The 23656-nt window shown below is 45.7% G+C and overlaps 1 protein-coding gene across 5 annotated transcripts in view; it reads right to left on the bottom strand.

The window, feature by feature from the left end:
- Window positions 1–4481: 4481 nt before the first annotated feature.
- Window positions 4482–23656, bottom strand: part of DDR2 (discoidin domain receptor tyrosine kinase 2) — a 156353-nt gene continuing 137178 nt past the window's right edge. For 4 of the 5 annotated variants that reach the window (XM_047840558.1, XM_047840556.1, XM_047840560.1 and 1 more), the window contains 7 exons: window positions 22698–22908; window positions 20859–21082; window positions 19312–19439; window positions 16836–17027; window positions 16307–16541; window positions 13410–13559; window positions 4482–11336 (listed from right to left, as the gene is read on the bottom strand). In XM_047840558.1, the coding sequence (XP_047696514.1) occupies window positions 11202–11336; window positions 13410–13559; window positions 16307–16541; window positions 16836–17027; window positions 19312–19439; window positions 20859–21082; window positions 22698–22908 (1275 nt within the window). In that variant the 3' untranslated portion in view covers window positions 4482–11201. The remainder of the gene's footprint in view (window positions 11337–13409; window positions 13560–16306; window positions 16542–16835; window positions 17028–19311; window positions 19440–20858; window positions 21083–22697; window positions 22909–23656) is intronic. The other variant, XM_047840559.1, reaches the window with a different exon arrangement.

Here is a 23656-nt window from a genome sequence, read left to right on the forward strand (position 1 = left end):
CCACGCCCACGCCGCTGCTGTCCAATCAGGACCCGACGGTGCTCCGCTCGCGTCATCGGCTCTTCTCCAATCGCGGCCGGCGGTGCGCTCCAGGCGCCGGGCCCCGGGTGGGGTGAGGTAGGCCGAGGGGCGGAGCCGCACCCGAGCCAATCCGGACGCTCGTCGTCCTCCGTAGCTCAGGTGTCCCGCGGGACCCACCCGGCTCCTGCTGCACCTGCCCTTTGCTGGGTCGGGCTTTCCCCCAGCAGAGCACTGGGGCGCGGGATGCGTGGCACGCGCGGGATCTGTACCCTGGTGCCCCCGCCTGGCCTCTATTGCAGGAAGGCCTCGGGATGTTTGCACCAGAACTCCTTGTCTTAGAGAAAAGATTTGGGTCTAGGAGTTAAAGTTTGGGTATTGTCATCTACTTCGTTTTCTACTCCTTTTGGGATGTGTAGATCCAGGCACTGTGCCACTTTACAGACAAGCTTCTGGTCCCAGACCTGCTGTTCCTCTAAAAAAAAAATCCTCTTTGGAAAAATGAACATTGATTTCCTTAAAAATTTTTTATACAATCATGGATGAGTTGCCAGTTTTCAAAATTTGGAACATCTATGAACCTGAGAACCTAAGAACTTCATAGGACATTATCAGTGGTGTACTATAAACTCCTACTTCAGTGCTTCTCAAACTCTGTGATAAACAACCCCTTTTGTTTTTCCCAGCCATCCCAGATGGGTACTCCTGAAAAATACGAGAGCAATGAGTCATGAGAAAAATGAAATAAAAAGCAAAGGATGCAAAATTCAAGCCCGGATTTTTTTATTATTAGATTTAACATATAAAAGAGTCTTCTGCCCAAGTGCTATAAAAGTTTCTAATGCTTAATCCAGGTTTCTATATTTATCGTGCATTGGTAACAAGGTGACCGTCACTGGTCCGGGTTCACCCTAAGAAACTCCCCACATCATGTATCGAACTCTAGGGAACACGCTTTAATATACTTCATGGCCTCTGTAACAGTTTCAATTATTTATACACAGCAATGATCCCCGAGCAATATGAGACTGATATAATCTATACTGTCTTTTGAAATCATAGAGGTCTTGATTAATTTGATATTGTAACAGCACTCCAACCGGTTGTAAGAGTTAAGTTGCTTCAAGTGTATGTGCCTCTGGCCTTAGGGAGTAAAGAACCAAACTTTCCCAGAAGATAAGACCGGACTACATTGGAAAACGGGTGCCACGGAGGCCAGCACGTCTGTGCAGGGTCATGTTGACACATAACTAACTGCCTGGACGCCTGCTTCTCCTGCACACGGCCCCCCTCCCTTCTCCCATGCCTTCTCCTTTAAAACGCTCCAGCTTCACCTGGATGGGGAGATGGTCTTTGAGAAGTTACTCTACGATCTTCCCAGGTCGCTGGCTTCCTTGAATAAAGCATCCTTTGTTTCCCACCATCACTTGTTTCTCGAGTGTTGATTTCGAGTGGGGAGCAGCTGAACCCGAGTTCAGAACTGGTTCTCTGTCCACTGATAATATCAGCTAGTTTAGAAATCCCTTATCTTATACCAATAAAATTATATTAAAAATAAATCCTATTATTTAAATATTGGATTCCTAAATAATCACAGTTTTTTCAATTTTTTAGAGGGGAGGGGAAGAGGGGCAGAGAGAGAGAGAGAGAGAGAGAGAGAGAGAAAGTGATAGAATCCCAAGCAGACTCCATGCTCAGTGCAGAGCCCAACTCAGTCCTTGACCCCATGACCCTATGATCCTGACCTGAGCCAAAATCAAGAGTTGGTTGCTTAACTGACTGAGCTGCCCAGGGCCCCAAAACTTGGTTAGTGTTCTCTGGATGGAACTCAGCTCCTACCCTTACCCCATGATTCAACCATTCTAAAGAAACCACACTTTAACAATATTTTCTGGAAGTCCTAAGACTAAAGTTAACCCCAATCTTTACAGTCTAGACCCAAAGGCTCCTTTTAAAGTGTCCTAGGGCTCAGAAGTGACATGTAAAGGGAATACAACTCCATGTTTGTCCTGTGGCAAACTCATTCCTACGAGGGCGGGGGTGGGGGTGGGGGTGCAGATTCTGGAGAGTCAGCATCACCACAATCTGGGGATGACAAGAGTACAGGACTATGAGTTAAGTGAAGGCAGGAAAAGTGGAGTGAGACGGGCAGTCTCCTACTAGCGTGATGTCGGTCCCATCCAAGGGGGGGAAACCTTGGTCTCTGCTTCCTTCTTTCACTTGAAGTTGGGGCTTTCAAAGTTCTTTAACATTCACGGGATGGGCTGAACCACTAGAGGGGCCAGAGAGACTAAGAGAATGGAAATCTGTTGACAACACATGTCATTGAATTTTGTATTTTATTTATTTTTTTTAAATATATTTTTTTAACATTTTATTTATTTTTGGGACAGAGAGAGACAGAGCATGAACGGGGGAGGGGCAGAGAGAGAGGGAGACACAGAATCGGAAGCAGGCTCCAGGCTCTGAGCCATCAGCCCAGAGCCCGACGCGGGGCTCGAACTCACGGACCGCGAGATCGTGACCCGAGCTGAAGTCGGACGCTTAACCGACTGAGCCACCCAGGCGCCCCTGAATTTTGTATTTTAAAAAATATTTTATCACGTGTAGGACACAGCTCAGTAAAAGTTATAATATATAGTTTACTGATAGGTGAGTTAGTATGACTTTCATCTTCCCAAACTAGTCATCTTGAGTTTGTATTGTTTGTGAGCTGTTTTCCTGGAAACCAGAAGAACCTGGTACACAATGACTGATCCCGTTTACCCCTGGCAAACCTTGGCCCCTTGATCAGAATAGTAAATTGACTACTGCCTTATAAAATAAATTTTGCTCTACCCTGAACCCTGAAACTGATCTTTGGTTTCTTTTATGGTACCTGAAACAGTCCTCAGGTAGACAAAGCTCAGTAAAGTTACCTTTAGCACCCATGACAGAGCTCTATTCTGGGTCCTCAGAAACCTCTCCAGAACTAACTTGTCTCTGGTTTGCAAACAGGGTCAGAAAAAAAACAAAACAAAACAAACAAACAAACAAAACAGCTACCGTGGGGCCATGTAGCATTTCTTGTGGGTGTCTTTTATCTGTCTCCTCTTCCAATCACTGTACATCCAGCCTGGACCAAACCTGCTTTAAGAGTGGGATTTTACCCATTTCCTCAGGTAGCAAGAGGTAATATGTCTTATTATAAGACATATAATCCGTAAGGAGTTATTGTTCCGTGTGAGTCAAGGACCAGAAGATGAGTGTGTATACTTCTTTTTCAAATACGAAATGAATATAAAATTGTAAGTGGCGACAAATCAGTTTGTAGTGCTCAATACTAAGCAAAATAGAGTCCCTGAAGTTGTTAGTTAAAACGTAAAACAGCAGGGGCGCCTGTGTGGCTCAGTCGGTTGAGCGACTGACTTCGGCTCAGGTCACGATCTCACTGTCTGTGAGTTCGGGCCCTGTGCTGACAGCTCGGAGCCTGGAGCCTGTTTCAGATTCTGTGTCTCCCTCTCTCTGCCCCTCCCCTGTTCATGCTCTGTCTCTCTCCATCTCAGAAATAAACATTAAAAAAAACTTTTTTTAATAAATGAAACATAAAAGAGCAGACTTAATATGTGTCCTCAGAACAAATTACATACTCAGATACATGCACAGCATATACCTATGCTGTATCACTCACACCCACCTTTAAAGCTTGGCGACAGGTGTTGACCATGGAATTGGACCTCTTTGAACATCTCTGCTCTGCCTGTTACTTTTTTTTCTCCTTTGCCTCCGACCCACTCCCACCACACAGATATTTGCATCCCCGGGCCTTTGGTACTGAAATCACACTAGATACTTTGGGGGTCTGAGTGTGCGTTCGTGAATTATTGTCCTCTGAGAATTTTTATCCATTCTCTACCATGGCCATCGCTGAAAAAAACATATAATTCTTCAGAAAATTCAAAGTATAAATTTATTCTTCAGAGACCAAGAAACATGCTGTGGGGGTGGCTGGGGGGGGGGGGAGGGGAGGTTCATCTTAATGTGTCGTATGAAGACTCGGTCTGTATTCTGTTTGTTCATAGTTTTTGTCGCTTTTTGTATGCGTGGTCTGTCTCGAGCCAGATGATCTTTGGATTTGGGAGGGATTTCTATGTATCAGGCAAGACAGCTTTGTAATAACAATAAAGCATCCTCAATTAATTCTGGACTGGCCTCTCCAGAGCTGGACGAATGGGACGACACAAAACTCCAGGTCTCTAGTACGTTTGGGTGCGCCAGAGACCCAGACGCTTTCCTTCACGTACACAGTCAAGGAATAGGAGACAGGCTTGCGCAAGAGACCCTCTACCGACCCCGCGCACCCCCCGCACCCCCCCGCACACCCTTGGCTCTGCCCCCTTGCCCCCTCACTACTCCAGAAAGACTGTAAGGAGTGAAGATCGCAAAGCCAGGAGCCGGCGCTATTTGCACAGAAGAAGGATCCGTCAGTAGCATATTTCTTTAATCATTGTTATTTACAATTTATCATCTGACAGACTTACAGAGAATAAATAAAGAAAATATACAATTGGTATCTTGTTTCCTTTTCTAATACAGAGAACTTTTACCTATTCTGTTTTGGAATGACTAGGATAGTTTTAAGCAGAAATCAATCAGTTTGCTCTTTGCCCCTTGACAAGACACATCATCTTCCAAAGTCCGCAAAACGAGGCTCAGATATTCCCTCCTCGTAGGAAGAGTGAGCCGTGTTGATTCAGAAACTCAACCCTTAGGAAGTTACCAGACAACAGGGTAGAAAAAATAGGATATCATGAGTAGTAAAGGGCATAAAATGAATAGGCTAGATTACAAACTCTTGGTGTGTTTGCAGGAATCCTCCCCAATTTCAACTATTTCCAAGCCTGTTTGCAAGAAAACAGGTTTTCACTCAAAGTAATTGCCTTATCACATTATGCTTTCCCAGGAAGTCTTTGTGCAAAGTCTCCCCTTATATGCAATTGTGAATGTGGGTAAGCACAGGCCTGCTTGGGACTTTGACCTTTCTCCTTTACAAGTTCTCGACCAGGTGTCTGCAGGAGAAACCAAAGAGCTTCAAATGGGCTGGGTTTGGGGCTCTTGCTGGGGTGCATTGCAGAGAACTGCCTTGAACTGCTGTCTAAACACCTCAAGGAATGAGGTATTTCCATAGATCGATGTCGTCGTTAGAAAATATGCAAACTGAGAATGAACTTCACCAGGTACAAGTCTGCACACTCTTTTTTCTCTCTTCGTTCGAAAATAAACCCTCTACGATATAGCAAAGCGATTCTCCCTAAATTCACCCCAGTTACGCTGAATGACAAGTTTCGGTCTCTATCTTTTATTCATTCAAAAAACAACACTCAGCAAATATCTACTGAGTGCTCACTACATGCTTGGAACTTTACAGGACACAGGCTAAGCAGTGTGAACGTGGTTACCACCTTGTGACCCTTAAATAGGGCACGTTAAAGATGCCATCACAAAACTCACAGCTGCGATCCGCAAACCCAGAGTTTCAACTGCCCCCAAAGTTGCTTCTGTGTTTACGTTTGATTTGGTCCAATGTACCTGCCATTCCGTTTAAGAATTGGTATTTAGGCAAATTAAATGTCTGTACTACTCCGAAAATTGTGTTCATCACACGTTAGGGGACCCTATGCCCCCGTACTCTGTTCCTTCCACAAGCCAGCCCTGGTGCCATCAACTAAGTGCCACCTAGCTCTTGACCAAAAGACCCATTTACCCTAAGTCCCCTGCTTGCCACCATTACAAATCTTACCACTTGTAGGAACTGCAGGAACCATCTAGAACGTCCTACAACTGATTCTCTAGCCAGCAAACTACGTGCGGGTCTCACTGTCTTTTGTGTTTCCAAATCCTTCTGAGTTGTTTTTGGGTTGGTCCAGAGGCTAAACAGCAAAACCAGTCAGAAAATGTGGAAGCGGTCTAGGCAGGATCTTTCTCATTGACAAAGGAACACATTAATTTGTTGTATCCTCTCTAGAATTTTGCAGAATTGTAGTGTGTTTCCTGCCGCATCCCACGCGGGGCCAGGTTACAGATCAGAAAGGGATAAAGTATCCAGAAACTAAATAAATACATGTAAAAAAAACTGGTGACGTCTGAGTGAGGTCTGCAGTTTAATGAAGAGAATTACAAATGTCAATTTTCTGGTTTTGAGAATAGACTACGGTCACATGTGATGTTATCAACGGGGAAAGCCTGGCGTTAGGGTAAGGCCGCTCCACTATTTTTATAACTTCTTGTGAGTCTTAAAGTATTTCAAAATAACAAGTTTTTAAATAAAAGATACACCAAGTAAATAATTACCCACCACTTGTCTGCCATCAAGCAATGCAGCTAATCGTGCCAGAGAACTAAAAATGCCAGAAATCCAATCACCATTGACCATTCTGGTCTCTTTCCGTATTGATTCAGCATTCCAAGGCATTTACCAAGTGGAAAAGGCGTTCATCTGTTTCTATAAAAATGTTAACTTTCAATTCAAGAAGGACTTCCCAGCATAGATCAGAATCTGCAATCAATATTCCAGAAATTTTTAGGGACCTACCGTATACACTGCCAGAGGTCAGAGATCTTACTGAAAAGGCCGAGACGGCAGGTACATAAATTCCAGTTAGGATCAAAGACTTATTAACCATGTGCTGGAAGTGATCTGGGCCCTGGCTGTAGTTGTCTTCATTTTCTTTTCAGTTTTGGGCAAAACGAGATGCTGTTCTGCTTTGGAATATTTCCTTGGAATGTCTTCATCTCTCCCTCTTGCAGACACTCCCCCTCTTCTGTTCCCCTTTACTCAAAACATATGGCTCAGCCCCACCTCATGGCTTCCTCGTGGGAAGTCTGGATGGGACTAGAGAGACACTTGCTTCCGACGTGGCGTATACCTCTCCGCATAGACACCAAGTGAGATTTGGTCTTGTCTAACTTCGGCCCATTATTTCAGTGTTTCCCCGTGGCTTTTCTGGGCACAGCAGGGATGGGCATTATTTTAAATGGATTTGATCAACGGAAGCAAGGGAAGGGAGACAACACCCCGTGAACTGCCATAAATCGTTTCCAAAGCAGCACTTGGGAAACACAGTCCAGCTCAAGCAAAGGAACGACCTCTTCCCACCACCGATATCCCCAGCGCCTGCGGGGTCCAGAATACACTTCGACCGGGCGCCCCCTCACCCGCCCCCGTCTGAAATTAGATCATTCCCTGATGGTTGCTTATGTGTTTTTATAAGGACCTTCCCTTTCCAAAAACTCTGAAAAGCTCCCTTCCTTTTCATACAGCGCACCTGACTTTTCATTTGTTAATACTTTTATCATCTCTGTCATCCAGAATTTCTTTCCCTACACATATTTACCTTTTATCTCCAGTAACACTTACATTTTCTGCCCTCTCTCGGATCTCTCTTCCGAGATTTGCTTTCATGCTTCGGCATGGATTCTCACCTGCCCCACCTGTTTCTGACTCGCCCAGGGTCCTGCCCCTGCACTCTCCCTTACCTGTTTTTGTGTAGCCTTCTTTCTAGTCCCCACCCGCCTCCCGACTCAGGCACATGCACATTCATTTATTCTTTTTCTTTGTTACTCCCTTTCCATGTAATGCTCTTCCTCATACTGTCTTGTGTACTTGTACGTGATCTTTCCACAGCATCAAGACCACACTTTCCCCTCTGTGCCTCCTTCCGTTCCAGATCCCTTCTGATCACACAGGCGTCTGGACAGCACATCCAGATTTGCACCTAGTTAGCAGCACATTCACCAGCAAAAGTACAACGTGAAATCTGACGATCCCCAAACACAATCTGGATATGAAGTAGCTCATATCTATCACGAAGGGGATGACTCACTACGAAGGTTAACAAGGCCTCCGTGGTTCGCTGTCCCCTTTCCTATCTCCTTTCCTCAAAGCTCCCAGCTACGTTCTTCTCATCGAAGTTTGAGCTACTTTGAAATTCTACGTACTAAGCCTTCTTCACCATGTCCTGCTATTGGGTTTCTTTGGTCCGTGCAGCGAGGCTCTGCGGGCATGGCCGGGCTAGGAGCTAGAGCAGGGTCTCTAAGGGAGGAGTCTCAGTGCCAGAAAGCTTCCTCCTCCTTCTTCCTCCGTTCCTCCTGAACGGGCTTGGGAGCCACGTGAAACCAATTACTCCGTGGCTCAAGGCCAGGAAAATCCAGACACGTTCGGTTTATCTCCAGTATGATTTTCTTTTTATACGGGGCATCATGGAACGCGTGCGGTGGTTTGAGGCAGAAGTGTGAAAAGAAAGAAGTGGAGAGATTAGGCAAAGACGGGGAGATGATGTTATTCTCTCTGGCCACATAAGAAGCCGCGGGCGCGGGCTGCATGTGGGTCTACCAGAGGCAGGTGCAAAACAGAGGATAGGCCGTAGGCCTGGATTTCACCTGCAGCGAGGTGATGAAATTTCCGTGTCAATGTGCCCAGATGAAACAGGGTTTCTGGGTGGCTCTGTGAGGGTGTTTCCAGAGGACTTCGGCATCTGAATTGGTGCACTGAGTGAAACAGACTGCCCTCTCTGGTGTGGGCCGCTCGGGAAAAGATGCAAAAGACAGAGGAGGGGAGTCTGCTCTCTCTGCCTGACTGCTGAACTTGAACGTCAGTCTTCTGTCCTCCGTTTTCCCGGAACTGGGCCCCCCACCCACTTCCCTGGGTTTGCAGCTGCAGGGGACAGCTCGTGAGACTTTTGAGCCTCCTAATCACATGGGCCAAATCCTTATAATAAATTTATGTGTGTGTGTGTGTGTGTGTGTGTGTGTGTATACATATATATCCTATTGGTTCTGTTTCTCTAGAGAGCTCTCGAATACATGAAGTTAACACGGGTCTTGAAAGCAGTGTGACAGGTCCTGGGACGTAGGAGAATGAGTCTGGGGCCCTGCACATGTCAGATGAGATAATGTCTATGGAAATGCCTGATGAACTTGAAAGCGCTGTACAAGTGGCCGCTGTTACTATGACTGTGACAGTGCGTTCCCTGCATCATTGCTTTTGCTGACCTCGATCGGCAGAGCAGGACAACCACGTGACCAGATGACAGAATCTGCGTCAACTCTAGATGCAATTATCCAGCCAGCACTGCACCTATCAGAACTGGGCGGGGTCTCAAGGCCGTCTAACCCCATCCCCTCATTTTATGGCTAGGGAAAGTAAAGTCCGGAAAGGTGAAGTGATTCCAGAAAGTGTGAAGAATAACACACGTGGCTTGAGGCAGAAGTAGGATCAGAGCTCCAAGCCAACGCTCTCCTGACCCCCACGCCAATGATCTCGGCAGACTTAGCCCTGGCAGAGACTGGAGCCCAGAGTCGAAGGGCAGCTATGGGAGAAGGTGTCTGCTCGGGTCACAAGACCGTCTGGGGGACTTGGGCACTTGGCTTCTGCGGTAGCCTGGAGAGATGTTAAAGGCTGAACCAGGGAGGACAGTCAAGTCCCTGAGCGACTGTGCACAGGGGGCCAGGTGAGAGCTAGGGAAGCAGACCCAAGACTCAAGACTCTCAAGTCTCAAGACTCAAGACTATTTCTTACACTTGGGAAGCGTATCCTGTAACTTTTTCTTGTTGCTCCCTCGGAGGGAATGGAGGGGCCCCTTTTCCTGCTTCCCATTAAGTCTGAGGCCTCGTGGAGGAGAGAGCTCATCATCTGTTCCGAGGGGACTCTTACTAGATAGTGTATCAGTTTCCGTGGCTTCTGAACCCAGAACCCCAGGATTTCTTTCCTGCTGGCCGCACCATCCGCCGGGGTAAGAGCCTCCACACGAAGCAGGAGCAGTGAGGGACTTCTCTCTCACGCTCACCCTGTGCCTCTCTGCAATCAAGGACTCGGAGGGTCAACCAGCTCATACAACCATTTACCTTGGGTTTCAAAGCCTCTCCCTTTCTTGCCTGGCTCCTCAGCCTGCATCTGAAACTCTTCGGCAACAAAGGACTCCCCCCGACCTCTGGAGGTGACCCGTTCACCTTCGTGTGTGTTCTGCTGGTTATGCTCGCTCTAATAAGGAGTGGAAAGCTATCTCTTTGCGACTTTCCCTCGTTGGCCCTAGGTCAACATTTTGGAAACACTCAGAACAGACCTACTCCCTACTCCACAGGGCCTTCAGGTATTTGTGCCAGAGAAATTCACACACACACCCCAGCCCACGGGTCCCCTAGGGGATGCTCCTGATAAAAGAGCTGAAAGACTTGGAAAAGACGAACCAAAGGACCCATGGTCCGGATATCAAAACACCAGTCTCTACTGATTCAACACCAGGCTCTCACTGAAACACATGCCTGAAAATATCTGAGCAAGTGGGGGACCCTCAGCAGAAATCACAAGGGAATAGCCCACGTGTTACCTGCCCTCCATAGACTTCTTTTCCTATGTCCATTCTCTGTTCAGGAACCCTTCCACGCACAAGGTACTTTTGTGGCAAATGACGATTCCCCTTCCCACGGCCTTGAGGTACACTCTCTCCTACACACACTCTCTGTATGTCCTATGCATCTAGACCTCCCCCTTGACCCTGCCCACAAAATGAACAAAACACCCATTCTGAGAACCTGGGGTTTTTCAAGCATGTATCATCCACTTTGACAGGAGAAGGAAAGGCAGAGGGTGGGACGTGTCCAGAGGCCACATTAGGAAACTCAGAAATCTCTGATCAGTTACCGAATACCAACCACCTCATCGGATTCTCCACGCTTACCGAGTGTCTTCCCTAAGCTTAATCCCACGCTTCCTAAGATATCAGTATTCTTCAAGTTTTTTCTTTCTGAAGATACATTTTGAAAGGTGACATGGAAAAATATTGTAGCATTTGCACATTTATAAACATAGCATATTTAACCTTTATAAATTATCTAAATTGTCTAGCTTGCTATCCAACACTTTGGTATATTACGTAAGATTTCTTTACTAGATTTTATCTTTCCTAGGATTTTTTTTTTCTTTTTGACTTCTTTAATGTAAAAAAAAAAAAAAAGAGTATATATGGGTCAGGGGTAGAGAGTGGGGGAGTGGAGTGAAGGCAGGCCAGGGACGGAGACAGAGAAGTGAATAAGCCTCCGTCCCCCGGGCCCATTCAACGTCCGGATGGAGTGGCTTAGGCGTGGGTGAGTGGTAGGTCTCGTGAGAAGGACCTGGGCCATCGGAATGTCGCCAGGCAGTGATAGCGTCACTCGTCCCCTTGCTGAAGGAGCAGAAGGTGGATCTCCTGGAACGAAGGACGATGCTTGGTGTCTCTTCTCCAGCAGCTGAGCATCAGCTTGTACACAGAGTCAGGGCAGATGGCAGGCTGGGGGAGGTAGGTCTTTGAAAACAAAGGTGAACAGAAAACAAGGATGTTAAGAAGCGGGGGGGGGGGGGGGGGGGGGAGGGAAGGAAGTTTGGTTGCATTATAGTTTTGTCTGCCTCCCTCCCTGCTTGAACTTGAAAACTAAAACAGGTGTGGTGTCTGTTCTTCCCGCTCACATATTGGCCCCCGTCCCTTCGCTTGTCTTGCCTAGTTGTTCGCAGCAGCGTTTCCCGATGAACCATTCTGAGGTCCCCACTGTCATACGAAAGACGAAACTCTAGCCAAAAAGAGGTCTCAGACTGAAAAGCAAGTTGTTAGAACACCAGGTCCTCTGGTTACGGCCCAAGTGTTGAGGTTTATCTTGGCCAAGCCCATCGCGGCAGGGGCAGAAAGTGACTTAGGTGGTCTCAGCTCCTCTACCAGAATAGGACCCCAGACGGATGCAGACACCGGAATGCTGGAAATATCCGTGTTGCTCCTCCCATAATGTTCTCTGGGACCCCCTGCCCCGGATTGGGCCACGAAGAGGAGTCTGCTGACCTCAGAGTCCACCTTGCAGCTGACAGTATTGAGAAACTGCTGTCCCTACACTCTAATGTCAAACTTAAAATTTGAATACGGACATTTTAGGAATAAAATTTAAAGTAATGAAATTTTGGAGACTACAATAAAGTTTACCTTTGACAAGTTATGTTTAGTGATTAAGGTGCTAAATGTAATACATTTTTATCGAAAATTACAACTTTTGCTTATAGGGGAGAAGTTCACTGAGCATATAATGGTAATATCTGATTTTGACCTCAGCTTCATTCAATAACTTAACTTTGCTATTTGACCCCTTGGTAGTGGGTGAAAATACATTTGGCTCACTACTAGTAGTGAAGATGAACTGGGGGACCCTTTTAAGCTGAGTATTTAAAAATAAATAAGAAAAATAAAATCCTGGGCATTGTTAGAAATTAAAACTAGAATAGGTCAACCTCGTGTCATGATGTATTAGTCCAGTAGAAAAATCACTTTTTTCCTTGGTCCGCTCACTTGGCCTTGGTCCACTGCACACAGGGGTGAATTTGCCCTTTGTCATGGTATGAACGCAATTATTTTACAACCAAGACAGGTCGTTTGGATCCCCTGCTCCCAAAAGATCTACAGAGCAGCAAGATAAAGTGAAATCCCAGGCCCTTCCTCTTGCTTTCAACCTGCACGTTGTCTTATCTCTTCTTATCTTTTGCTTATCTTTCTTATCTTTTGCTTACTTTGATGTATTTAAGGATTTAAGTTCTTCTTTTCTTTTCTTTTCTTCCCCCACCCCCCCAATGTGGGGCTCGAACTCACGAACCGTGAGACCGTGACCTGAGCTGAAGTCGGACCCTTAACCAACCGAGTCACCCAGGCGCCCCTACGTTTTCATTTTCTGCAGGCCTTCTCCCTCTCACTAGCTGGCTTCAACTGCCACCCTCCAGGGTGCTGTGGTCAGGCCACTTTGGGGAGGCTCAGTGCTCCAGCCACATCAGCAAGCTCCAAATCCGACAGGTCACGGGGTCTTTACAAACCAAGTCACTAAAGAAATGTTAGAGTATCCTGACTGGGAATTGGGACCCTCGTCAGCGTGGGACCCCGCTGTTCCCCGAGTTCTGGACACATCTGCTCATCTCCCGGCACAACGGGAGTCCAGAAACGTTGCTAAATATTTAGTCCAAACCAAGTTTTTAGGTACTGCCAATGAATCCCTTATTCATTTTTTAAACTTATATTTTTGTTCTTAGTGTTTCAACCAGGAAGATGAACCATACGGTCCACAGAAAGAAATAGGGCAAACGTGAGAGAGTGGATTTGATTTCCTGCTGTCTTCGAGTCGCGGAGGCACCTGGCGGAACGGATCCCTGCCATGTGGATCAGGCAGAGTGTATGGCTGGCAGGGGTGGTGGGGGGCGGACCTCAGTCTTTCACGTTCTCTGGATAATTAGTGACCAAAGACTGCCATCCATGTAGCCCATCTCCCAGCTCGGGCTATCCTGCTAAGTCAGGACTTCTTCTCACCTTGTGGAGCACCCAGGTGCACACCCTCCCACCCCCAGCAGTTCTCACCTGCCTCCCTTGGTCCCGGAAGAACTCTCCAGTATTCTCAATGACCTGCTCATCAGACAGCTGGGAATAGGGCTGCTCCTGGCAAAAGGTGAACGTCTCCCACAGAGTCACCCCAAAGGCCCACACGTCACTCGCTGTCGTGAATTTGCCCTGTTCACGTAAGGAAGAGAAGAGGAAACCAGGATAGCCGGTGCATGATATGCGCGGGTGAGATCTGCATGACCTGGTCACCCCCTTCCACTCCCCAGGGCAAGGAAGACTGGGACTGCCAAGATGTGCATGGAGAATCTAAAATGACAAAATAGGGCGCCTGGGTGGCTCAGTCAGTTGAGCGGCCGACTCGGTTTCAGGTCAGGTCACGATCTCACAGTTCGCGACATGGAGCCCCGTGATGGGCTCTGCACTGATAGCGTGGAGCCTGCCTGGGATTCTCTCTCTCCCTCTCTCTCTGCCCCTCCCCCACTCGTGCACTTGCACACACACTCTCTCTCTCAAAATAAACAAATAAACTTAAAACAACAACAACAACAAAATGAAGTTGCTTGGGCCTCAAGCTGCAGATCATTGTCTTGTCCCCCGTGGCCTCAGCTTAGACCTGCTTCTCTTGGGGATGAGATCCCAGGGCTGAAAGAGGTGCAGCCGTAAGCCACCTGACTCTCCCACCAAGCGTCAGAAGCTCAAACTTCAGGCTGTAGGGTAGCCTTGGGAAAATGCCCATGGGAATGGCAAAATTAGAATGGAAAGTCAATCGCCTTTACGTTAGAGACAGAGAAATCTAGTTTAGGTGCCCGAAGTCCCTGGGAGAATGCAGGACCCTTGCTTCCCAGGTCAGTGAGAGTCCCAGTCTTGAAGGGTAGACTAACATGTGACAGCAATGGGATTCAGATGTAATCAGCATGCATTAAATACGTGCACATTTTCTATTCAATAAGTACAACCCTCAAGTAGATGAGGTTATTTACCCTTATTTATTTGGGCCAGGAAAGTGAGACAAGAGACGTTTACTAAAAATCTCCTAGATAGCAAGACCATTAGTCATGGAAAAACTGAGATTTGGAACAGGACCCTCTGAATCTCAGACTAATAATCTTTTACAACACTCTATAATACCTTCAAAGAGAGCACTGCTCAATAATCACATCAGAAATGGGAAAAATGTGTGCGTCACGTGTAGATGGTAAAGATCCTTGTAAGGACTTACGTAATCTGGTGTATACAGGCAGCATTCATAATAGTGGGAATCAGAAAAACACTGACATCTCAAATTACAGAGATATCATTAAATTATCGGCTATACACACACCATAGGGTATGATGCAGCCATTAAAATCACATTTTTGTAAGTGTTTTATTTATATTTGAGAGAGAGAGAGGCAGAGAGAGAAGGAGACAGAATGTGAAGGAGGCTCCGAGCTATCAGCACAGAGCCTGACCCAGGGCTCGAACTCGTGAACCGTGAGATCATGACCTGAGCCGAAGTTGGATGCTTAACCGGCTGAGCCACCCAGGCGCCCCTAAAATCACATTTTTGAAGAACGTTTAATGACATAGGAAATGCTAATGTTGTAGAGTTATATGTGCATCGGATCGTCCCAATTATGGAATGTAATTATCTGTACACAGGAGTTCCCCTTATCTGTAGTTGCACTTTCCACGATTTCAGCTGCCCACGGTCAACCGCGATCCAGAAGCCAAGAACGCTCTGCCCACGCTACGTGGTAGCCTAACGCCCCTGCACGACACCTACGCAATTCACCTACTTCATCTCCTCATGTAGGTATTGTATCATCCTACATCATCACAAGAGGAAGGGGGAGCACAGTACAATATTTTGGAGACAGAGAGAGAGAGAGAGACCATGTTTGCGTAACTTTGATGACAGTATCTTGTTATAAACAGAATCTTGTTATGCAATATAATATAACAATACTATTATCGTTTTTACCCTGTTACTGTGCCAAATTTATACATTAGGCTTTATTATAGGTATGTACGTGTGGGGGGAAAACATAGTATATATAGTATAGATAGTGGTTTCAGGCATCCACTGGAGGGTCTTGGAACATCTCCCCTGCAAATAAAGGGAGGCCGCTGTGTATATATATCCATATACATACATATATACACGTATATATACACACACATACACACACACATCTATATATACACAGAAATGTGTGTACAGAAAACAACCCTCAAAGGAAATATGCCAAACTACTAATAATGGATATCTTGGTGAGAGAAAGGAAACAGCTATATATATTTTTTCATTTCAAATTTAATTAATGAATCCTTTAAGAATATGAAAGAGGAATAAACAGATTAACTATAAACAAGAAAAGCTAGATTACTTCCAGGCTTTTCTCAGTGATATTAATTTAGCCAATTAAGACGAAATTACCTGTGTGCAGCATGGCAGGAAGTAAACGTTTAAAGTCTAAAAATTCCACAAATCAGCTAAGTGGTATAAAACCAACAATAAAATATCTCAAATATACACGGTCAGAAAATACACCTCCAAAAGAGACATTTGAAAAACTATTCACTCATGGTCCAGAATACCAAGCGTTGAATAAAAATTATAAAGTGGAGGCACCTGGCTGGCTCAGTCGTTTGGGCATCCGACTCCTGGTCTGACTCAGGTCACGATCTTGCCGTTCGTGAGTTCAAGCCCTGACACGGGCTCTGTGCTCACAGTGTGGAGCCTGCTTGGGATTCTCTCTCTCTCTCTCTCTCTCTCTCTCTCTCTCTCTCTCTGCCCCTCCCCTGCTCATGTTCTCTCTCTTTCTCTTCCTCTCAAAATAAATAAATAAACTTAAAAGTGGGTCCCTATGCGCCATATGCACCTGCCTCCATGTCAGTCGCTAAGGTAGGGCTTACAGACGTGAGGGACTCACCAGTAAGATGCTCTCCCAAGACATCCAGCGGATAGGGAGGACTGCCCGGCCCTGGATCCGGTAGTAGTCACCGCTGTACAGGTTTCTGCTCATCCCAAAGTCAGCTATCTTGATGGTATAGTTCTTACCCACCAAGCAGTTTCGTGTGGCCAGGTCTCGGTGGACAAAATTAAGAGAGGAAAGGTACTTCATACCAGAGGCTATCTGGGTAGCCATAAACTTCAGGTTGGCATAACTGAGGGAATAAAAAGGAAGAGAGAAAGTAGCCTGCGGAAAGAGGGAGCCGTGAAAGGCATGCATTCCCTGGGTGCTTCCTACGAACTGGAGTTTCGACCTCAGCATCCCTTCTCTGCTCTCTGTGAATCTCCTTGCTTTCCCCCCGCAGGACAGTTGCTCCATTATTCCCTGCATACTAACCTCCCTGCCATCCCAGAACACCAAGGTACTTTCAAGTTCACCGCTCCGCTTCTTCAGAGCCCAGGTTTGTCTCAGGAACACACAGAAGGGACAGACGAGCTGGCTTGCTTACCTGACAGTGGGTGCGTTGCTGGAGGCAGAACTGGGGGGCTCGTGGCGGGAAAGAAACTGATTGAGATCTCCATTCTCCATGTACTCAGTGATCATGCACAGAGGGTCCTCGGTGATGCACACAGCTAAGAGGCGGATGATGTTTGGGTCCTTGAGCCGGGACATGATCTTTATCTCCTTAAGAAAATCGTTCCTTTGGAGGACACAGACACGGGTAAACCCAGAGGTTGCCAGGGTTAGAAACAGGAAGGGGAAGAAGACACGGCAAAGCCTGGTCCCGCCCATTATTCCAAGTCTTGTCTCCCTTTGGATAACCTTTGAGAGGACAGAGAAGTTGGCACCCGGAAACTGTCTCATTCTATTCACCCTGGAATCGGATGCACCCTCTTCAACTGAAATCTTTTGGAGAACACGAACCATGATCTGCTCACATTTGAATCCCTAGAACCTGACAGAAGGCCCACCATGTAGAAAATGATTACCATTTGCTGAATCGAATACACGCTGCTAACAACGAGTCTGCGAAATGAAACTTTTCACTGGTAATCGTATCTTAAGTGCCCTGGGGATTTACCTTTTTAAAAAGCCAGGGAGTCACTCTATGAATAAAGCAAAGAAATCTTTTATAAAGTGAATAATTATCCTCTGGTTTATCTGATCATTCTTTTATTTTTCCCCCCTCATACTGGCTTTTCCTGATACGGGGCACACCAGCAGTCAGTCACAACACACACTGAGTAGCCCGTTCAAAACAGAGCTGTTGAAAGCTCAGGGTGGTAATGTGGGGTCATTTCAAAAACAGCACTCGTGTGGCCAAGACCGTTAACTGATTGAGTACTTAGTGACAACCACCCTTGAGTCACAAAGTGGGCTATCACCTTCCCAGTAACAATAGCTGCGTTAGTGAGACCACTGGCCCACATTCTGGAAACTATCGGAGCAGAGGAGTCATCTCCAGTGAGTTTTCTAGGAACCTGGACTGGCAGTCATATTGTGTTAATATAACACCCTTGAAATCAATGTAGTCGTGATGTGAAACCTGCCCTCTTGGATTCCCCCTCCATTCCAAACCAGGGGTTTCCACGGCTTTGGGGGGCGGGGCAGAGTCTACGTCACCCATCACTGCTAAAGTGCAGTGGGTACAGGAGGAGAAACACCAAACCTCGCCAACCAAAACAATGGGCAAAGGCTTTGTCACATCCTACGCTTTCTTCCTCTTGCCACTCTCTCCAATCATGTGCTAAGGCCAATATAAAGAATATTCCATCTCTCTAAGGGAGGCAGAGGATGTCATCAGTGCATACTGATGTCCTTAAGATTGAAATTCTCAGGGGCGCCTGGGTGGCTCAGTCCGTTGAGCATCTGACTTCAGCTCAGGTCATGATCTCACGGCTCGTGAATTCAAGCCGCGTGTGGGGTTCTGTGCTGACAGCTCAGAGCCTGGAGCCTGCTTTGGATTCTGTGTCTCCCTCTCTCTCTCTGTCCCTCCCCCACTTGCTCTCTCTCTCTCTGTCTCTCTCAAGAATAAACATTAAAAAAAAAAAGATTGAAATTCTCACAGTTGAAATTCCAGTTCTGTTCCCTCACCTTTCTTCATTCCACATCCTGTCCATTGCAACACTTTTAGTGAAACTCTACCACCACTCGTGGAATTGACAATAATTTGGGGAATAGGAATAGTAAGTTTTCTCTCACTGTGAGTATCAGTGAGACTAATCGAGTCAACACAAATGGGAAAATACATACGTTACCCAGATGTGCAGACTTCTCTGAGACACAGACAACCAGCTTTCAACCAGCACGCCTCCCTGGGTGAGGATTAACTCACCATTACTGTAATGGAAAGGCTGTCAGACAACGGAGTATGGCTGGAAACTGCAATTTATGTGGCAAAGGATCCAAGAGACTATTAGCCAGTTTGGGAAACAGCTAAAAGGACTGTGGATCCTTTTGCTTTGAGGTCCATGGATACTTTTCCAAGTAGAGGTAGCTTCTCATTTGGGGGGTTGCTGGACACAGAAGAGAAGAAGCATAAAAGAGAAAAAAAAGGGATGAGAAAGTAAGTAGAGATGCGAAAAAAGGAGAATGGAAGAGACTCAGCAAGAGAGATGTGTGTGAACGTGGAAGTCTGCCAAGACATGGTAATGACATTCAGGAGTATGTCTGTGCATAACCATGGCAGGAGCAAATATTCAGGCTGTTGTGTGTGTTGGGAAGTACAGCTCTGTGCAGAAGGAGTTAGGAGGTAAATAGGTAGCTAATTCGATGGATGGTGGGCATTTGCGTCTGCCAGGGATGGAGGGGAGAGGAGACGAGGGCGACAGCCCATCAGAAAAATAAAGCGTAACAGTGAAAGGTGAGGCAGCTCACAGACCTTCCCATCTCAAAAGAAAAAAAATTGCTCAAAGGTTTCCAGGGGTGTTCCTGATCCCGAAGGTGAAATACATAAAGGAGAATTCAAAATGCAGACCACAGACCTGGCGTTCTTGTTGGCATCTGCTCGGAGCATTTTCACGGCCACCAGGACAGGCTGGTTGGCACTGACATCTAGGGCAAAATCTTTGTCTTTGAACTTTTCCATCCCCTCCACTTCACAGAGATGAACCTAGACAAAAGTCACCTACTTTCAGCATCATCGTTTCTCCTGAAGACGCCTCAGTGCTCTTGCTGGGCATTTCCTGGAGACAAGCTAACTCTTAAGAACTCCACCAAAAATCATCAAGAGACTGTTAAGATACGTGTGACACACCTTTAATTCAAATGGTTGACACACACAACGGTAAAGTACCCAGCTGATATGATACGTTACTGCTTTGTGAAAGAAACATACATTGATTGGAACATTAAATATGTCAACGAATCTACAACACGGTATTTTATTACAGCACAGTCCATTATAAAATGTCACTTGGCATAAACGCTCCAACTTTGACTCAAGGGAGTTTAGTTAGAGGATCATACAAAACACATGGCAATCTCCTCTCTAAGTCATCCTTTGGTATGGCGTCAGCAATGTAAGTAACCCCGATGTATTATCAACAGTGTAACGAGCCTGTGTTTTCAACCCAGGGGACAGAATGAGTACCTACATCACAAACAGATGCCATGGACCCTTCTACCCCCACCAACACCAAACCTACCCAAGGGTAGAGCGCCACCCATACTGAAAACCAATAACACATTCTTATATTTCATTTAGAGTTCAGATGGCACTGTTGAAGTGCCTATTGCCACTTAAATCATGGCTTGGAATTCTCAGAAGGTTCATGTGACCGATGGAAGAGTGCAAAGTCACTATTACGTGCATCACTCGGAGGGCAATTAGGAAGAGTGCTCCTCCTTATCTCAGTTGGCAGTTCATTCCCTGGTGGCTGATTCTGGGACTAAAGTCAGGGGCGAGGTTGTTTTTGACCACTTTACACATAACTCCCATTGAAAGGAAGAAAACAAAGTGCCTATCAAGCAGCAAGATGTTCTTGGACAGTTTATAAAAGATGATCACATCTTATGGGTCCCCACCCTCTGTAACCTATCGTAAAAGTTGCTGAAAATATTGAATGTTTTTCAGGATATCTGAAGTCCAGTGACTTACTGGCTTAAAGAACAAACTGAGGGTTGATGGGGGGGTGGGAGGGTGGGTGATGGGTACTGAGGAGGGCACCTATTGGGGTGAGCACTTGGTGTTGTATGGAAACCAATTTGAGAATAAATATCATATTTAAAAGATAAAATAAAATAAAGTAAAATAAAATAAAATAAAATAAAATAAAATAAAATAAAATAAAATAAAATAAAATAAAAAACATAAAAAAAAAACCTCCTACACAGAAATCAGAAGACCCAGGGTCTCTGTTATTTTGCAGAGATGAGGTTGACCCAATACCAGCCTTCTGGAAGACAAGGCGAGGAGAGATAAGTGAAGGAGACATTCTAGTATGAATCCACTTTGGAAAGGGGTCCTATGCTCTACTGGACAGTTTTGAGATACCAAGAACTGGAGACCCCAATGGAAGACTCAACTCACCTCCCCAAACTGGCCTTCTCCTAGCTTCTCCTTGAACGTTAGGAGTTTCCTGGGGAACTCTTCCACAGCCACGTCTTTTCCTGAAAGCAAGTCCATGGTAACAGCAGGCACTGAATAGGTGTTGCCTCCGGTTACCCCCTGCAGGTTCACAATGTCAGCCTCCGCGTAGTGGGGCGCCCCCTCGGGCCCGCTGGGCTGGGCCAGCTTTGCAACACCACTGCAGCCTGGGAAGACATGGGTGATGAGTCTTACTCCAAGGGGCATCTTGACAGGAAAACTGGGAGGCACCCCCAAGATCACCCACCATACCCCATGCCATTGTCATTTGGAGAATGGCTCCTCTAGAGACTCTTTTTTAGGGCCTTTGGAATGTAGACCATCATTTTCTCTCTTATTCTTTTCAAACTGCATGATCACCAACAACCTCCTTGGCTAATCTTATGGGATTGTGGTAAAGCTATAGGCCACTTCATGCACTGTAAGGGCAGGAGTATTAAAGTTTGAAGATTTAATCACGTTTCTTTAATTTTAAGACACCATCATTGATTTAATAACCTATATTAGGGATTTAAAAAACTTTCTGATTATATGATCTAGTTTAAGATATATCCTTCCTTAAAAAATAAGCATTACAGGACACCTGGGTGGCTCAGTGGGTTGAGCGTCCGACTCTTGATTTTGGTTCAGACAGTGATCTCATGGTTCATGAGATCGAGCCTGTCAGGCTCCACACTGCTTGGAATGCTCTCTCTTTCCCTCTCTCTCCGCCTCTCCTTCTCACTCACTAGCTCATTCTCTCTCTCTCTCTCCCAAAATAAATAAACTTTAAAAAATTAAAAATAAACATTAAAACATGAGGGGGGAGATGTTTTAAGACTTTGGAAAATACATAAATTACTTTAGCTCAACCTAGGAAATAAATTAGTTTATATCCCTTATTCTTGCTATCTCTGTAAAATTGCCTGAGTTCAATGTGCTCCTTCAATGTTTGCTGTCTGCGGAATGATAAATACATGCTAGTTTCCTTCCTTCCTTTGAAAAGAGCCCTTGAAAAGCCTATGCACCCCAGTTAGTCCTGTCTACTTCTCTATCCAGCTCTTCCTGCCCCCTCCCCCAGTTCTTCTACTAACTTGGATCACTCTTCAGTTGCTGACCTTATGGAGAAGCTACTTTGAGCCCCAGCGATGACCCCAGAATCCCTTCTGATGTCACTCTGAAACACGTTAAAAAAAAAACCTGGATGTGAATCAATTGGCACAGTTTTACCAAAGCAATGCTTTTACTGAAGAAAGGCAAGAAATATTTGCTGTCATAAAAATTTTTTGTATTATTCTAATAAACTTTCACCAAAGATAAATCAACAAAAATTAGATAAACTCTATTATCTAGATGGCCAAAAAAATTGGGAATTCTAGGATGTCTTTAGCTTCATGTATTTGTTTTCTCCAGGGGAAGTGCTAGCCTTGAATTTACCACGAATGATGTTTAGTAGTGGGTGAGTACCCTATCTGGGCTTCCTCATCTTCTTCCTATGGAAAATGAGGCGATCAGACTAGTTGGACTGCTTTGAGTCTTCTGGTGTTAACACTTAGGGGACACCTTTCCTCTTCTGACCTGGGGGTCCCTTCAAACACCGGCTATGTGCAGTAGTGAAGGACAGGCGCTCAGATTAGGGTAGGAGAAGCAGCAGATCAATCTAGAAAAAGGGTGTGAACTTCTCAGGAGAATGTGGACCTCTCTCGATCAAACCAAGATTTGGTTGAGTAGGAGCAAAGCATCACACCTTCATTATCCCTGTCAAGACGTCTCCCTCATTCTCTGCCACTGGGTCATCCTCACCTGACTCTTCCTCCCCCGGTGCAAATTCTGGGAGTTTTCGTATCAGCCTCGATGGCTCCTGGTAGTCAGGGCGAAGGGGAAAGATGCGATCATAAGTGGAATTGGACTCCTGCTCACTTGGCGATGAGGAGCGGTTGTTGTTGAACATGCTGGACTCACTGGGCAGGGACAGGCTGACTGTCATTTCATCATCCAGCATCCTCCTGGAAGCCTGAAGGAGAAGGATGGGGAAGGCAAGTTGGCACAAGGGGGATCATCACTTCCTCCTCTCCTCAAACCCAGCTCTTTCACTCAGCTGAGATACCTCTCTGTTACTCTTAAACTCTGGAAGCACCACAGGTGACAGGATAAGGCACAGTCTGGTTCCACAAATGCCTGTGTCATAGAAATTTAGAATAATCCTTCATTGTGTCAAGGCAGAATCTGACATCTGAACTTCCATGCTGCCAACATTCATTAGCTTTCACTGAAGCACTTAGAAGGGTTATTTACATGACACTCAGTGCCAATCAGAACCCCTCAGTAGCCAATCAAAGATCTTCTCAATCTTGCAGAGTTTTTGATGTTCTATTAAATAATAGATTTTTGCAGACTTATCCTTCAACTGGTTTGATTTTGCGTAGACATACACTAAAATGCTCATTTAGTCAACAAACGTGCTGCAACATGATGGGTTTGCAGTCCACCTGATCACTCTGACCCTGTAGATTAGGATAATATGTCCTCAATCCTTCATTTTCACTAGCCAAAAATAAAATGGCTACAGAATGGGAAAGAAAAGCCCTGAGTATACTGAGGTGAATTACACCTGGTAAAGAAAGAGGAAGATGAAAATAACAAATTGTTTTGGCATCCTATTCAATGTGACCTACCTGCTCCTTCCAAAGGAAAATGCCAGAATCTGAATTATGTGACTATTTGGATTTGAACATGTAAAATGTTCCACTCCACTCCAACAA

The sequence above is a fragment of the Prionailurus viverrinus genome, chromosome F1 (assembly GCF_022837055.1).
Source record: "Prionailurus viverrinus isolate Anna chromosome F1, UM_Priviv_1.0, whole genome shotgun sequence".
In the NCBI taxonomy this organism is placed as follows: domain Eukaryota; kingdom Metazoa; phylum Chordata; class Mammalia; order Carnivora; family Felidae; genus Prionailurus; species Prionailurus viverrinus.